The sequence below is a fragment of the Papio anubis genome, chromosome 16 (genome assembly GCF_008728515.1).
Source record: "Papio anubis isolate 15944 chromosome 16, Panubis1.0, whole genome shotgun sequence".
NCBI classification, from domain to species: domain Eukaryota; kingdom Metazoa; phylum Chordata; class Mammalia; order Primates; family Cercopithecidae; genus Papio; species Papio anubis.
Window position 1 is genome coordinate 45,137,106 of NC_044991.1, and position 18,434 is coordinate 45,155,539.

General features: G+C 43.9%; 1 protein-coding gene across 2 annotated transcripts in view; it reads right to left on the reverse strand.

Annotated features, from left to right (window-relative positions):
* Positions 1–18,434, reverse strand: part of ISM1 (isthmin 1) — a 77,444-nt gene that overhangs the window by 14,351 nt on the left and 44,659 nt on the right. For both annotated transcript variants that reach the window (XM_003905081.5, XM_031656548.1), the window contains exons 2-3: positions 13,399–13,638; positions 5,439–5,703 (exon numbers count right to left, since the gene is read on the reverse strand). In XM_003905081.5, coding sequence (XP_003905130.2) covers positions 5,439–5,703; positions 13,399–13,638 — 505 coding nt within the window. The remainder of the gene's footprint in view (positions 1–5,438; positions 5,704–13,398; positions 13,639–18,434) is intronic.

The window sequence follows — 18,434 nt, forward strand, 5'->3', positions numbered from 1 at the left end:
TTTTTGGCTATTTCGGAGTTTCACTCTGTCACCCAGACTGGAGTACAGTGGCATCATCATGGCTCACTGCAGCCCTGAACTCCTCAGCTCAAGCAATCCTCTTGCCTCAGCCTCCTGAGTAGCTGGGACTACAGGCATGTGCCAACATGCCTGGCCAAGGTTTTCAATGTAGAGATGAGGTTGTTGTCCAGGCTAGCCTTGAAATCCTGGCCTCAGGCAATCCTCCTGCCTTGGCCTCCCAAAGTGCTGGGATTACAGACATGCGTCACCATGCCTGGCCTGGGGGTGGTTTTCTAAGCAGCAAAAGCTAACTGTTACAAATACCCCATAAAATCCTCCCTAAAATATGCTCTCTAGACAGCTGCCAGACTCTGAAGCCATTAAGGATTTATGATTGCAGTAAGTGGCTTTCTCCACGTCTTTCTTTTAAATGCTCACAAAGCCATTTTATTTCCAAACTTTTTTTTCATATGGGTCCCCCAAAGTTAGGCATGGAACTCGCCATGTGGTTAATTATTTCTATTGAGGCTGGCAATGAAGTGAAACTGCCTCCTAGGAAGAAGTGTGTATGTGAGCTCACTCCCCTGAAGCCTTCACAGCACATGGGCCCACATCAACGTCCCAGCAAAGACCCTCCTCTTGGGGATTTCTATTTGTTTAATGTCTTCAAAGAACAGAAAGGGAATTTCTGACAGGTACAAATCATTGAGGGCAGTGCTCCTTTCTGCTGTAATAAAACAAGCCTGTTCTCAGTTGCTCACCTACCAGGGGCCACTGCTCAGAGCAGAAAATCAATGTGAGCAGCTATAATCGCAAATATAATGACAACGGCAGGAAAAAACAGTTCCTGGGAGCACTTATATGGTGCTTTGACAGCCACTGGCTGTGACATCAAATAACTCAAGGAGGAAAAAGAACTATCCCGAGTGCAGTGGGCTGAGAGCTGGGTTTCAAGGATGCCGCTGGAGTTTTAAAGTAGTCCTTTCATAGTTTCAGGGCACTAGAGTTCTGTGGGCCAGTCACAGTGGTGGGGCAACTGAAGTGACTTGGGTCTTGACTTGGCCACTAGTAAACCTGCACCATTAATCCAAGATGACAGTGTCTAAGTAATCCAAGATGACAGTGTCTAAGTAATCCAAGATTACTGAGGGCCTGCTTTAACCAGCTGCCCTGTCTATCTACTGATTTAACTCCTACAATAACGCTGTGAGGTAGGTGGAAACATCCTCTTTTTATGGACAAGAAGACTGAGGCTCAGAGAGGTTAGGGTACTTGCCTAAGGTCACACAGCTCAAACTTGGCTGAGCTGGAATTAGATCTAAGACGTGTCTGCTCCTGCCATATCCTGTTCCATAGCTTGGTATTATTCTAGCAGTTTTGATTCTGGCCCAAGTTGCTCTGTCTTTAAGATACCCACTTACGTGGCCATAATTCAACATTATAAAGAAAAACCACTGAAAAAAAAAAATCACTGTGAAATCTTCTATTAAAATAGGATCATGACCAGTTAGAGAATTTCAAAGAACTGAGTCCTAACCCAAGTAACAATAAGCAGTACCTACGTAATTTCATTATGTGGGCTATTCTAAACAGTTTCAGAAATGGAATACTACTGTTAGACAAAAAAAATATTTATTTGGAACTCTCTCTTTGCCCTGGATACCCCAAGTATCTACACAGAAAGGATTTAAAATGCAGCATCTCAAACACATACTTTCCACAGCTGAGCTGACTCACAGCATCATCACATGTGTTTTCATCATCACAAGTGAGGTCTGTCTTCTGTTGTGTATTTTGTAATTTATTCTACAGATGCCATTGTATCCTATATGTATTTCACCTAGGATTTTTAGGAATACTCCTTGCGGACAAATATTTAAATTCTTACTAAAAATTCTACCTTCAAAACTCTGAGATCTATCTCCTCCATGAAGGCCAGCTCCTGTGGCAATTTTAGCCTGTCTCCGACAAGGCTGCAAGCCACAAGATACAGTGACTTGCACTGCTTTGCTGTTGCATGAACCTCTCCTTCCTGGGTGATATGTTCTCTTTCTGTTTCCTCCACAACAGCACCCAATATAGGGATAAATACTTAGAAATTGCTCCAAGTCTCCTGTTGACTGCAATAAAAGTGGGTCTGGAGGATAAAAATCCCAGCACTTTTGGAGGCTGAGGTGGGAGGACTCCTTGAGCCCAGGAGTTGGAGGCTTTGGTGAGCTCTGATCGCACCACTGCACTCCAGCCTGGGCAACAGGGCAAGACCCATGTCTTTAAAAAAAATTAAATAAAGAAAAATAAAGAAAACAGAAAGAAAAGGGGAATTCTCAGTTTATCTGATGCTGTATGGAATTCTGGAAAAGATGAATTCCAGAATGTGGACTATCCTGGGATGCAATGATCACTCATTCATTCATTCTGCCAAACGCTACTGAGCACCTACAATGGGCATAGAGTTTTGCTACTCAAAGTGTGGTCAGAGGGCTAGCAGTCTCAGTTTCACCCTGGCTTCTGCCCTTTTCTTACACCTACTGCATCGAAGGTGCATTTTAACAAGCCCCTGGGGCTATTCATGTATGAAAGTCTGAGAAGCACTGCTTTAGAGGTACTGTACAGAACACGACTTTATTTATAAAGCAGCAATCCCGATGTCCAGTCTAATGATGGGGAAGATACTAGGATGTACTTTGAAATAATACAGGATGGGAGCTTCTCCATGGCCCAGGCATGCTGTGAGCTCCTGATGTGGGGAGCTCAATGGTACTCTAGGTCTAGGAGGCTGGGGGTGCGGGTGGCTGAGGTAGCCACAGTAACTGCCGTAGAGCAAATTCTAGCCTCAAGATGGAAATAGAGGGGGTGTTCTTAATGCTCATAAATCCAGCAAACTGTACTCTGTAAAAGCTTTAGATGAAAAAGTTGGTTCCTAGTGGTGGTCTTCAAACTTCAGTGTGCAAGAGAGTCATCTGGTGACCCTGACTGAAAAAGGAAAGAAACAAAGACACAAACAACAACGGACTCCAGGTGTCACTTCTAGACCTTCTCATTCAGGAGATGGAAAGCAGTGGCCTTCAACCTGGGCTGAACACTGAAGTCATCCTTGGAGCTTTAAAAGACAACGATGCCTGGGACCCAACCCCAGAGATCCCAATTCACCTGGTCTGGGGAGAGGTCTAGGCATCGGGATTTTAAACAATTCTCCAGGTGAGTATAATGAGCAACCAAGGTGGAGAACAATTCATCTCAAACAGAGGTGCTCAATGCAGCAGAGTGCCTGGGGGCCTTGTTCAAACATATTTCTGGGTCCTATTCCAGAGTGTCTGACTTAGTAGGTCTGATCAGGCTTGAAACAGTTGCATTTCCATGTGATGCTAGTGGTGCTGGTTCTGGGGGCCACACTTTGAGGACTATTGGTATATAGGGAGAGGGTTGCGGCTCAAGATTGGCATTTTTAAACATGCAACTGAATGATTCTGAGGCCAAGTGTCTGAGCTTTACTCTCAGAAACAATGTTCTGTGTGGGGTAGGCAAACAGGTGAAGCCACAAAAGCTGTGCAATGTCAGGCTGGCATCAAGCGGTCCTCTGTGCTTCTCTCATTCAATGGCACTGATCTTTTCCTCCCATTCCTATCTTCCAACCTAAGCACTCATTTCTAGATCCTTCTGCTGTCCTAAAGGGTGTGCGACTTTTTTCCCCAGAAAGGCAGAATTGTATAGTGGTCAAGAGGACAGATTCTGGACCCAGACTGCCTGGGGTGAGTCTCAGGTCTTAGCCCTTCAGGTTAAGTTGCTTACGTTTTCCAGGCTTTAGCTTTCCCACCTGTAAAGTGCAGTATCTGCCTCAGAGAGCTGATTAAATGAAATAATATATGTGAAATGCCATGAACAGGGACTAGTGCATGGTAAGTACTATTTAAATGTTGGCTATTATCCCAAGTCCGCCCTCTTGGAAAGCAGATAACTCGACTTCCTTTGGGAAAGGTGAAGGTTTCATGAGCCCGCTGGCTGGAGGGGATATAGAGTTCTCTTTCTGTTACCCTAGCATTTGATGTACATCTCTACCATGGTGCTATTTTGCTCTATTGTTTAATTTTCTCCCTTGATCCACAGATTGGTGAGATCTGTTTTGGGGACAAACTATGCCTTGCTCATTTTTGTACCCAGCATAGTGCTGGACACAACATTTGCTCTTCATAAATGTTGGTTGAACAACTGATGATGTGGCAAAATAATATTTTTGTTTTGCTGTTTTGGAAGTTGCTTAGAATTCTCTATTAATGAGAAGAAATGAGTCTCTAACACACAACTGGTCTGTTGAAAAATGGGGATAAAGGTTAGCATGCAAATGGTACAAGACAAGTCATCCTCTTCATACACTGCTCACTCCAAACTCCACTGATGGTGAAGCCACAAGAAAAGCATGATGATGGGTGCATTTGTAAGACATTAAATATTCTTATAACAAACTGCCTGATTCCCCACTAAAACTGGCCAGATGCTTGCTAAATTGGTTTCCTCTTTTTCTTGGACATACATAGAACACATTTCCCAGCCGCCCTTGCACCAAGGTGGGTACATGTGACCAGGTCTTCCCAACAGAATTTCAGTAGATCTGATGTGTGTCACCTCCAGGCCGAGGGCCTTACAAGTGTGTGTTCCTTCTCCAAGCTCCCTTTCTTTCCCTGGACACCAGCTGGACACAGAATATCCACGGGATAACTCTCAGGCCCTAACAGTTGGTGGAACTCCAAAATGGGAGGAGGCTGGATCCCTGAATGATTGAGTGGAGCAGAGTTCTCCTACCCTGTCTCCCGTCCCAACTCAAGTGAGAAATGAATTTTTATTATTTTAACTCACTGAATTTGGAAGGTATTACCTCACTTATCCTAATCCCAAAACACAGGAAACCAGAAGTCCCAACTTGGAGTTTTGAAATTTATTGGGGGAAGGGTTACTTTGAAGACCTGAGACATACCCGTTCGTGTGGATTCCCAAGGACCACTCCACTGCCAATATAAAACATAACACAGTTGCCTGGTCAAAGGAAGCAGCCGTATACATCTCTTTCACTATACTGATTTTCAGGATGAATTTTTACAGTAAAAAATACAAGCAAGTTTATTGGATAATTTCTTCATTTTTAGAAATAAAACTGAAATTTGAGGGGTGGGGAAGGCAGAAAGAACCCCAAAGATCCTTAAAAAATTCTCTCTTAAGATAATTGGTATAGTGATTATGATTTGATTTAAAATTATAATCTTTCCAGAAAAATGTGGCTGCTGGTGCCTCCTTCGGGCTTCTGCGGAACAGAGCCTTTGTGAGGTTTGCCTCACAGAAGACCAAAAGCCACATGCTCTAAGCAGGGCTTTGCTTGGCTCCATGTCCAAGGCATCATCCTCATTTATTCTTCCCACCAATTTTATATTACTGGGTGGTAAACTCACCATATTCTGGCTGCTCTTTGGTTTCAAAAGTCCGGTGGCCTGGGGCTGTATGGTCCCACCCCCTGGGGGGGTTGAGGAAGTTGCTGTCATCTGAGGTACTGTCGTACTTGTAGTCCTGGTCCCCGCTGTTTGCCCTGGCCAAGGACAGGGACCTCTGCCACCAGGCCCGCCAGTCGGGGGATGGGACTGACCAGCTGGGCTTATTCTCCGGATGCTGATCTTTATCTGCTTCAGAGTCAGGACCGTCGACCACCTCTATGGTGACCTGAAGAATTCAGAACAGGCCAGGGTCAATGTGGAGTCAATAGCCTCCAAGCTACGTGACCCTTGGAAGAAAGTCTGAGAGGGCAGAGGAAAATGATGGATGCATCCCTTGTGAAGGAAAGCTGAGACCGCATAGTGATACAAATGGAAAACCTCCAGGGATGGTCCACATGAATTCCACGACTAGATGGAATATGGCCTCGGGTTGAGAGGGGAAAATTCATCACTGGAGTCCCTGATTTACTGATGACTAAAAACTTAATAGCTGGAAACAATGACTGTTGGATTGCTGTGGGTTAGGAATTTGAGTAGAGCTGAGCCTGGAGAGTTTGTCTCTCCTCCATGTGGTATTGAGAAGCCCTTCATTCAGGAAGTAAACACGTACTATATTTGTTCCTGAAGTGATACCAGAATAACCATATTATAATAAAACATATCATTTATGAACACAAACTCTGTACCAGGCACTATCCTAAATACTCCACCTATATAATTTAACTCTTGTAAAGACCTCCCATCCATGTTTGCGTGTGCCACATTTCCCACTGAGAGAGGTGGAGCCCATTTCTCCTCCCTGGAGATCTGTATTGGCCATGTGATTCACTCTGTCCAGCAGAATGGATAGGAGTGGAATGGTGACGGATCTTAGCAGAAGCCTTACAGCTTCCATTTTCATTCTCTTGGAATGTTCTAACCGCTATGCAAGGAAGCCTAGCCTAGACCACTACGTGTGTAGAGACTATGTAAAGAGAGAGGTTGCATGGAGAAGAACCAAGGTCTCTCAGCCCATGTCTAGCTCTGAGGGCTCAGTCATGTGAGTAGGGCCATCGTGGATCTTCCAGCCTCAATTGGGTCACTCCAGCCAACACCACATGGAGCAGAGACAAGCTCTCCCAGCTGAGTTCTAGTCAAATTCCTGACCAACAGCAATCCCGTGGTCATTGTCTCAAAGTATTAAGTTTTGAGATGACTGCCAGATAACTTTTACAACCAGGGAAAACTGGTGCACAGAGACATCAACAACTTGCGTAAGGTCACAGGGCTAGTAAGTGGCAGACATGGGGAGTCTGGTTCTAGAGCCCATGTTCTCCCTAACTTTGCCACACTGTCTCTCAAAAAGTAAGTGACAGAGCTACTGTCCCCTCATGAGACCAAAGAAACAACAAGACCACAGGTGCAGGTGGGGGTTGGTTGCTTCAGGGTGTACAGAGACATAAGTACAAGCTCCTCAAGACCAGGCTTTCCCAGCTACGATTTTCACTCACCCCATGGTTTATCCCTAGACTGCACACTCCTCAACCAACCCTTAGGGTCAGAGCAGATAGTCCTGGAGCCAAAGCTAGAACTTGTTCTCAGATTTACGAAAGTCTCATTTTGAAGTCTGTCACGGGGCTGGAAGAATGAAGCTTCTTGGTTCCAAGAGACAATCAACGTAGAAAGACTTGTTTGAAAAACATAATAAAAGATGCATTGGGTTCCTTTAGCCATCACATAGCTCTTGCAACACCCCCTGGATGAGCTATGTGCAAATGAATCAGAAACATGCGCTCCAAGTAATCAACCCAAGATGTACTGGGCAGATGAATTTCCAGTTTTGCCCTAACCTGACATCTGAGAGAGTTGCTGAGATGCTCTGCCAAATTGCACCGGGGTGTGCCCATCCCTGAGACAAATAGCCCCTTCCTTTTGTGTTAGGAATGGGGAGGTTTGAATTCTGCTCACTTCAAAGGATGTTGCCCAGCCAATGGGCCGGGGCTGTGGTTTTGTGGAGTCTGGACACACGATCAAGAGGGTGACTTTCAACCCCAGAGTCTACTCAGGTTGCAGCAGGCCAAGTGCACCTTTCTCCTCTGTCATGGGACACCTAGAAGGGCACTGCTAGCTTTACCCCATGCCACCACCCTTACTCCAGTCTTGTAGGCACCCTTTGCATATTTGTAAATAATTGTGGAGCTTTTCAGTAATCCCAAAAGTAAAAAACAAAAAACAAAAAACAAACAAACAAACAAACAAACAAAAACAAAAGGGGGAAAGAAAAGCAAAAGAATACATCATACATCTTGTATCATTGCTATTTGCTGGAATGAATGGTCGTGGGAGAGTAATGGTAACAGGGACCCACACAGAAGCTTAGAAAGACAAGTGGAGAAGGAGCACACAGCTGGGTAGAGCCGAGCCAAGCTGGGCAGTGACAGGGCAATGCTGAGCCTTTGGAGACATAACCTTTCTTCTCTGCAGCCCCATCTCCCTCTGCCTGCAGACGGAACAACTGAGCTGCAACAATCGTCTGCAAGGCTAGTAAGGGTCTTGGAGGGGAGAGGCTGCCAAGAGCCAGGCAAGCCTGCAATTATGGTAATGAAATCAGTCTCTGGGTAGGAGATAAGAGGGAATGTGCCCAACACTTTTGGTATTCCATTTGTATTCAGACTGGAGTCAAAGGGATTGCTTAAACAAAACGTGCCCTGCAATTTCTCCAAGCTGGGAATAAAAACAATTTCATGTTTCAAGCTATTACCGTCAATATGATTTTTTTTTTCCTCCAAACTGCTGCTCAGATCCAAACAAAATAGATTTGTTGCCTGGCCAGGCAATGAGTAGCAAAATAGAAATCTACTCCAAAAGCTATATCGATGACTAAATCTCAACACTTAGAGGTTTATTTTTCCCTTTAATTGCTAGCCACTGCCTCAACTGAATTAAAACAAAAACAAAACACAAAACAAACAAATCTTAGGATCCACCCTTCCCTACAGTTAACAAAGTGAAAACCTCATGCTGATATCAAAATAAGAAATCTAATCTTGAGCCTGAGGTTTTATAGGCATCCAATTAAAAAGACTTAATGAGTGTGATCAATGACTTCTCCAATGGCAAGGGCTCGTTTTATGTTTCCTATTGCTCTCATTCTATGTACACACATTTTAGTATCAAAGAATCCGTTGATAAAGATGTCTTGAATAATGATCAGTGTGATGAACTGTAGGTGCGGAGTGAGCACAGATTTCCAAACTGACAAAGACTCTAGATCTTACCATCCTTTCTCATCCTTAACACACAAAATTGAAGTGTCTTAGTATACTTTTTTCTTTTGGACTTTTCCACACTCAAGTCATGATGATAAAAGAAAGGGAACTCTTTCAAAAGCCGCAAGTTCAATTTCTGGCACAATCTCCCCAGCTCCAAGAAAGAGAGTCCAAAAGAAGTGATAATTTGGATAATTCTGTCTTAGGAAATGAGGAAAAGTTCCAATGCACCTTGATCAGCTTTCCTTCTCTTGAAAATTAACACATTGACTAGAAGCAAACTCCTGATTCTTGCTTGGAAATGCACTTTCCACAGGGAAACCCACACCATTCTTAGTCTAGCTGATAATAAACCAACGCCACTGAGAATCCAGAGACCATGCTCTTCACACGCAGGAAAGCCTTCTTGCTTGTTGGTCCTCTAAGCCTTGTGAGCTGTGGAAAGTCGTGGGAATGGGCAGGTCTTTTCTGGAGAGGAAAAGGATTTCCTCAGGAGCACAGAGCATCCAAGGATGTGTCTCCAACAATAGTTTTAAATCCAGATCATTCTACCCCTTCTCTCTCGACAATTGCCATAGAAAGAGCACAAAACGGACGAGGAAGATATCTAATTTCCTCTTCTCAGACCTGCTGATGCTTTAAGAACACGGGTGGCAACCCCAGCTAACTGTGGTTACTGCTTTGAGACTTGCAGCATGTCAATCCAGGCATTACTGTCCCTTCTACACAACTGAGACCCAATTTTCAGGCACACAAACTGGCTTGGAGAATTCAACGTCCCGAGGTAAACAGCAAGGAAGGTATAGTGTTGGTCCCTGAACCAGTTCTTCTGATTCCCAATTATTTTTATATATGTTTCCTCTGTCATCTTCATCTCCAATATCATCACCAACCAGCAGCTATCAGTTTTGGGAAGCTTATCCTATATTGGGCCCTGTGCTAAGTACTTCATATGGATGATCTCATTGAATCCTCACAGAAAATCACACTTATATGTAGTATTATACTACATAGTTACTCGTAGGTAGTACTGTCATTCCAATTTTATAGACAAGGAAACTGAGGCACAGAGAGGCCCAGTAAACCTGCATGGGGCTACAGAGGTCAAGTCTGGCTGACTAAATGGTGGTGCCTGATTCCAAACACAAGTCAATCTGCCTCCATATATTGACAGCAGTACCTCATGAGAATCTGAGCTGAACAGGCTTGTCTCTATAGGGGCATGGGTCCATGTCCTGGGCAGAGAAATTTCTTGATTCTTATCCAGCCAGACCTGCCATTCCTCTAAAAGTATTTTAGAGAAAAAGGAGGAGGCAAAATCAAAAGTAGAAGCACGTACAACTGTAACCCTGGCCAACTCATCTGATTGTATCTTGTGGCACTAAAGAGGCCTGTGGCCATGTAATATGTCTGTGCAAGGAAAAAAAGGCCTTTACATGACTATTTTTAAGTCCCTCTTGATGGGAGAAAAGAAATAAGTATATTGATTGAAATGAATACTAATCTCAACTTGATCCAGAAAAGAGAGTATTTGGTTGTGAATAGCTAGTGTAGTTCATTACTACACTGTAAGTAAGTAATGCAGTAAGCCTAATAATGCATTTATTTCAGAGATTTTTGTCTCTGATAACTATCAGCTGCAGACTGAAAACCCAGCCAAGGATACCAAAGTCTAACTTGTTCTGGGGGATTCACTTTCTTTCCTGAATGATTTTTGTTTTCAATAAAACCCAACCTCTTATATTGTTTGAAATTTCATATGGAGATTCAGTTTAGGAGTCTGAGGCCATTTATTTCTATTTTGTGCATTTTTTCCCCTCCTCACTTCCACAGCTTGAAGCCAGTCTTAAAATAGAATTGTCTGATTTACTTGGGACCGAGGCTGCCTGACTCCTGGGAGTTAAAATGCTCTACAGAAGCAGGTGTTGGGGCTTTTAGAAGGATTTCCTATCCTGAAAGTCAAGAGGCCCAGGGGGGACGTGGCCTCTTGCATGGGCTTAGCGATGTCACTTTGGAAAGGTGCAGGCTGTTTCCTTAGCCCTGGAGCGTGGGAAACACTTCCAGAGCCTGAGGGGGTGGGGCGGTGCGGAGGGCGGGTATCAAGTTCCCATTCAGCTTCCAGGCTCCAGCTAGGGAGAACCAGGTGGGGGCAAAGGCAGGTTGCCAGGGGAAGGGGCAGATGAGGCCAGAAGCCCTGGCAGCGGAAGCCGACCCACTGAAGGGCCCCTCACCTGACTTCACTCTGATACCCGGGAGAGGGAATGCTTTGACGGGGCCCGCAGGGACCAGCAGGGCTGTCTGCTGGGCTGAATCGGCCCTGTGTCAAACCAGTGGATTTCAACAAAAGAACAGTGCTCTGAGAAAGGGGTGAGAGCTGCCAACACGGAAACCATCACCTCCTTGTAGAAAGCACCTCGTGTTTTAAAGGACCACCAGGGAACTGGTTTACACAAGTGCAGTGGTGCATGAGGCAGCAGCAGCTAGTGCTGTGTGGTGTGTGGGTGTGTGTATGTGGATGCACACACAATTACATGCTGACAGAAGACTGGGGCTCCCAGGGCTAGCAGTTGTTTTATTCTTTCTTTGAACATCTTTCTGGGTGACCAATACTAACCTTTTGTGGTCTTCCAGAAACAGAAGGCCAGAAATGCAGCACAATTTTATTCTCTTTAGGGCCAAAACGTCATCAGATCAATAAAATGCTGGCCACCCTCCCCCTCCCTCTGTATCACCAACAGAAAATTTACAGATAAGGATTGTATAGAGCAGAAATAGAATAACTCGACCGGGCAGTAGGCAGTGATTTCTGTGCATGGGTTGTCGACAGTGACCTCCACAACATTTTTTATGCTGTACCATCAACAGAGCCTGTCTGACTTCTTCCCACCTGTTGAGATCCACCCCCTTGGGACACAGTGCTTTTCCTCCTCTGTCTTCATGATCCCTCCAGCACTGTTTTATGTGGTAGCTGGGATCTTCACACCGATCTAATTTATTGGAGGGAACAGGGCTTACATTTTTCAATTTCCTATATAACCTAATGCAGCATTTTATATACAGTGGGGGTTGGTATTCTAATGAAGTGTTCTCAGTGAGATTTGCCTGCCCCCATGACACTGGTGTTAAGAGCAAAACCACTCAGGTCCACGAAACCTGATCTAAAACCGTATCCCGCAGAGGGTGTTAGTCTGTGGAGAGAGAAGCAGTTAATGAAGGATCAATTGGTCTGAGTCCAAGTTCAGGAACTTTCTGCTATGTAAGCAAACTGGCATTTGGTCCAGAGAGGAAAAAGTATGGAAAAGGTGCCCCTATACAAATAGAAAGAATTGGAAGCAAAGCTTACAAGTATGGGCTGGCTATGGTGGCTCATACTTGCAATCCCAGGACTGTGGCAGGCCGAGGCAGGAGGATTGCTAGAGCCCAGGAGTTTGAGCCCAGCCTGGGCAATATGGCAAAATCCTGTTTCTACAAAAAAATTTAAAAATGAGCTGGATGTGGGGGCACACACTTGAAGTTCCAGCTACTCGGGAGGTTGAGGTGGGAGGATCGCTTGAGCCTGGGAGGTAGGGGCTGTAGTAACCTATGATTGTGCCGTTGTATTCTAGCCTGGGTGACTGAGTGAGGCCATCTTTAAAAAAAGTATGGAAGCAGTCATATGAGAATAGGGGCTGGGTTGCTCGGGGGATGAGCCTCTCTCAACCATCATAGGGACCATCTTTGGGAGGAAACAGAGAAAGGTACAAATAACATGCAAAATTAGGAGTTTGTCTCTGAATGTGGGTTGAGAGTCTGAGAGCCTGGATTTGAACCCTACAACTACTATTTACTGCCATGTGACTTTGGGTAAACCAAACAGTAACTTCCTGAGTATCTGGTGCATTACTGATAGTATTAGAAAAATGACACCGGCTTTGTCTCCTTCATGAGGGTGTTGGGAGGGTCAAATCAGATCAACATTTGCTTTGTAAAGTATACTGAGCTATTTCAGTGTAGATGAAAGTTATTATTTTTAACCCCAGTCACCCTTTCCTTAACCTTCCATTTCCTACTGCTTCATCAGATCCCATCTCAGTGGAAGACAGCCATCTCTCCCCTAGGAACTCCTATTCTCAACTTCCTTCCTCTTATTGTTTTGTAAGTCATGTATACTTTAGAGTAACGGAAGCTTGTCTCTTTGTGAAGGAATTTCTGGTGTCCAAGGCAAGTTAGAGGGGCATTAAGAGAAAGAGCTTTCCTGAGTGCTTTGAAATGTTTGAAATCATTTGCCCAATCTGTTCGCAGGTCAGATTGGCCTTTTCCTAAAACTGTCACATTTCATCAATTTTGTTTTGCTTTTGTTTTGTTTTTATATTTTGGACTATTTTGTTTTGATTTGCTTTTATATTTCACTGTCTCTTAAATTAGTATGTATTTTGTAATCCTTGGTGTGTCGTACTTTAATTGATAGTGTTTTCTTCTTTTGAGTGGTTCACAAAATAATGGTGCATCTCACAATCATGGGTGTCGTTTAATGAAATGCAGCACTGTTCTTATGGAGATAACATGATCTTAAGCAGGAATCATTAAGGGTTTAAGAAGAAAAGTGAGGTAAGGCAGCAGTTTCCACTGGAATCATCAGAAAACAGAAGATGGACTGTTTTGTTATCTTCTATCTTCCATGTGCCAAGAATTACCTGGATATTTGGATTCTGCCCATTGATATCAGCTTTGGAAAGATCTGGAAAGTTTGGTAGATCAAGGAGAAAGGATCTGGGGCCATCTCTTTGCAATGAAGGGTGCCCCATCTCTTGTCTGAATCGCGGTCTGGGGAAGGGTTGGTGTGCAGCCTGGTGGTCCAGACGCTCCCCTGGTTCTTCTTTGGAGAGAGAAAAGCTGGTTTCTGATGTGGAGTCACTTCCCACGTTGAGGTTATTCTAAAACAAACAAACAAACAAGCAAACAAACACCTATTAAAGGGACACATGATTAAAAAATGTCACCCTTAACAGTCCATTATATTCAGGAGCAAGGACAATTCCAGCGGCTGAAATTAAGCCAGTAGGACATTCCAAACTTGTTTTGCAACCCCATGGTTTAGTTTCTTCATGTCTTAAAAGCCAGATCATCAGAAAACTTCTTCTAGCCTGCTACTTGGGAATTTTCTGAGGGTTAATGAGTTATGGGCTATTTATTAAGCTTCAAAGCCTGTAGTCCCAGCTACTCGGGAGGCTGAGGCAGGAGAATGGCGTAAACCCGGGAGGTGGAGCTTGCAGTGAGCCGAGATCGCGCCACTGCACTCCAGCCTGGGCGACAGAGCGAGACCCCGTCTCAAAAAAAAAAAAAAAAAAAAAAAAATGAAAACACTATATTGAAGGAGAATAGGTGCTCATTTAAAGCTGGAACCAAATTATGTTTCTCTTCTCACAGCTTCAACTGATTAACCACCTTGGCTTTAGTTATAGTTCTAGTGTCCAGAGTTGCTTTCTTTTGTGTAGGCTATGGAGCAAAAGATCTGACCAAGCTGGATACAGTTCTTGGGCCATATTATTGATTACATACATTCATCCAGTTGTCTGTCCATTTGTCCATCAACTCATCCATACATCCATTCACATATCCATCTATCCACCTATCCATCCATCCATCCATCCATCCATCCATCCATCCATCCAACCATCCATCCATCCTTCCACCCACACACCTATCCATCCAATCAACAAATGCCAACCATGCTAGGCATAGGAGATACAGCAATAAACAGGATAGACATGAGGCCTATTATTTTGAAATGTACAACTAGGTGAGGGAAATAAACAATAAGTACATAGATAAATAAATAAGATCAGATCACAGAATGGTGACTGCCAAGAAGAAAAGAAAGAAGATGATGGAGAGTAGCTGGGGGAAAACCTTACATAGCTGGTCAGGGAGAACCCCTCAGAGAAGGTGACACTTGAGGCAAGATCTGAACAAGAGAAGGTGGCACCCTGCAATAATCTGGGTGAAGGACATTTTAGCAAAGGGAACAGCAAAGGGAGCACTCAAGTCTAGGATGGGAATGAGTTTGGCTGGTTTGAGAAACAGAATGGCCAGCGAAGCTGTTGTAGAGGGAAGGAGGGAAGAACCATAGGTGATGAGGATGAAGAGACAGGGATAGTCAAAGAAAAAGTCATGAAAAGGCATTCTGAAATCTAATGATTTTATACTGAAAAGTGCAAGCCCCTTGTTTTTCCCAGGTGTGAAAAATGTCTCCATTTCTTTATCGCTATGGGGAAATTTCTCTAGTGATTGAAGAGTATAGAAGTTGCTGGACTCCTTTTCCAAACCAGCCTTTCTTTTTCTCCCCTCTCCTCTCACAAAAGATTTACTCCAGCCTTCAGGGATAGCATTTTCATGTTTACTGGTGGAGAGAGACAAGGAGATAGAATTTCACCAAGCTTTGGGTCAGTGGTTAATGTTCCTGTTATTCTTGGGCATGTTTTGGGGTTTGGGAGTGTATGTTTCAGCACACTGTCTCTACACGCCCTCTCTGCCCCCCACCACAGTGCCTCTGACCCAGCCAAAGGGTTGCATCTGGTATAAAAACACTCATGACTCTGAGCACCCAAGGTCAAGAGCACTGAGGCTGAAACACACTAGCAGATACATATCTTCTTGGAGAGCTAACCTTAGGGAAGGGATTATTATTTTTACTTTTATTTATGTGTCATTTTTTAGAGACAGGGTCTTGCTCTGTTGTCCAGGCTGGAGTGCAGTGGCACAATCGAGCTCACTGCACCCTCAGACTCCTGGGCTCAAGCAATCCTCCCGCCTCAGCCTCCCGAGTAGCTGGGATTACAGGCACGTTCCACCATGCCCAGCTGTGAATGGATTTTTATATATCTGTTTAAATAGGAATGGGGCTCAGGAACAAACTCACTGGTGCAGAGACCACCTCTGAATGTTCGAAGAGGCCAAGGGGAGGGTGGAGATAGAGACCTCATCTATCACCTCTTTAAAACATGCAGTGGTGGGGGAAAGCTGGCTACTCTGCAGCATGTTTTTGCTTGCCTTTCCACAGCTCGGAAGATGTGGGTGGGGGCAGTGTCTTTGTTCACCTTTCCAGTCACCTCTCTGCCGTGGTTTTCGTCTCCTGGCACATCCCGGTAGAGGGAGTTGCCCTGACATTTTGAGACATTACTCAATGCAACAGAGCCAAGTGTATTGTTGTTTGAGCCTAGCACAGAGAGAGAGAAAGAGAGAGAGAAAGAAAAAGAAGAGAAGAGAGAAAGAGAAGAGAAGAGACAAAGAGAAGGAGAGAGAAGAGGAGAGAAACGAAGGGAAGAGAAGAAAAGAGAAGAGAAGAGAGGAGAGAGAGCATGCTATCTTTTCTTAACATTAAAAAAAAAAATGGGACGTCTCTATGACATCCCAAAGGGGAGATAGCTGAATGTATTTGTTCCCTTGCTTTTTTCCCTTAATCTCCAACCCTAAAACTTCTCCAGCAACATTAGGGAGGACAGTTAGATTGTCATGGAGAATTCCTTGTGTAGGATTTAGGATTACGAATCTTGGAAGGGGCCCAGAATTTGCTTCCCAATTACTTTAGTACTTCTTGTAAATCAAGCCCTAACTTCATTGCCACAGTGGAGGTATACTGCTTAATTAGGTTAAAAATGAGGCTCTCTTTCCTTTCCCCTGCTCTTTCTACTATGACCACTTACATTTTAGAAGTAAAAAATGTGTTTTTGCTACTCTTTAACATTTTGCCTAGATGTCTGAAAAAACAGGGACTAAGTTTGATTGATTGATTGATGTGACTCTTGAATTTTTCCTGGTAGGAAATCCACCACCACAGAGTGCTTCTGGCTTAGCCCCAGACCAAGCAAACCCCTTAAACTCTCTAGGACTCAAGGACCTTGCATGTAAAGCAGATTAGATAATAAGAAGAGCCCTGTACCCTCCCTGCAGGATTAGTCAAGATACTTGGGTTAGGTTGTGTCTACACATGGAAAGAGAAGCGTCGCATTAGGGCCACTGGCTGGGCAGTTCAGGCCACAAATACCTCTGCCGGGAATAGTCAGACAACTGGGGCTGAAGTATGTTTTGGCTTCAGTTATGCACACAATTGTGGCATTTCTCTATCTCTCCGAACTTCCCTGCCCCCCAGACACAGGCTTGGTGTTTGCAAAGTATTTGGAAGATGCTAAGTAATAAAGAAATGCTAGTCACAATCTCTGAACATCTGAGTTATTCTTGCACCTCTTCCAAAACATATTTAACTAGAAACCTTGCCTCCTTGCAATGGCATGCCCCCAAGCTGTTAAGAGACTGGAAATCCTAGGATAGGGGAAGTGTGGCTAAGGATGGCCCATATAGAATGAAACCCTATTTTATTCAATCAATAACAAGATTTGAGAGTAGCCATTATTTAGTCATCTAGACTTTAAATCTAGAGTAGGAGATAACAGACAGAATATCCTAGAGTAGTGCAGAAGAAAACCTTTCTTCATCTCTTCTCAAAGGGACATACTGCACATCCTCCTTGCAGAGCCCCCATTGGAGGTCCTGGTTGAGGACATCAGTCCAGCTATCACCAAGTTCACTCACTGAGTATTCCACTTGAATTATTCCAGCAGAGTAAAGATTTTCAACAGCCGTGTATCTCAAGGTTAAAAGTAAAATATTTTGTGTTTTATTCAGGCAAGCAAACATTCTTCTCTGAAAATGATATCTTAGGAAACCCTGGGAATTTAAGGAAAGAAACATGACCATTCTTTCCAAAATGCTGTTGAATTCATTCTGCCCCAGTTAAAGTGATACAAGGGGGTCTGCTCATTTTGGGAAAATATTGCTTTACCCACAATGTGTCTTTGAGTTGAACATCAATCTATGAGTTAACACTGACAATGAGTTAACATTGAGTTAACTATCTATGAGTTAACATTGACAATGCTGCAGTACCAGCAGCAATGTTTCCTCTTGTGACTATAATTTCAGAGCTGTGACTAGCAATGAGAAGGAAAACAGAAGAAATGCAGCTACTGAATGGCTTATGCACATGAACTGTTCAATTGCTGAGGCAGGTGATCTTCATTGGCCAAATTATTTAGCTACTGCTTGGTGCTCCTCTCCTTCTATTATTTTAGAACTTATCTAAAACAGGAATAGTAATAAAAATATCCTGTTCTTGCAGCCTAGTATTTTGCCTTATATGGCAGTACTGTGGCAGACATTGCAATTGCCTGTCCAATGTCTAGTCCCCTCTTTTTCCTACTTGGTGTTTGTTTCAGGTGACTGTGGACCTGGCAAAAACTACATTTCCCAGCATGCACTGCATCTGGATGTGACCATATGACACAATTCTGCCCCAAGAGGAGTAAGTGGAAGGTTCTGGACAGAACTGCTGAAAAGGAGTTTTCAGATTCGGTTTTGCCATTTGCCTTTCTCTCTTCCACTTTGTCCTGCCTGAAATGAGGAAACAGGGCTTGATGTGAAATGAGACAGCTGGCAGGCCTGAGGATGGAGGTTGTAGTCTAAGCGTGGCTGACTGGAAAGATGGTGGGCTTAGGTCCCTGATAGCATTATGGAGCTATTGCGCTGGTCCTGGAATGGTGACCTCCATATGTCTTTTACTGTTATCATTAATCTTAATGTTAACATTGACAATGCTGCAGTACCAGTAGCAATGTGCCCTCTTAGAATTTTAATTTTTGAGTTATGATGACCAGGAAAATTATAAACGTTTTGC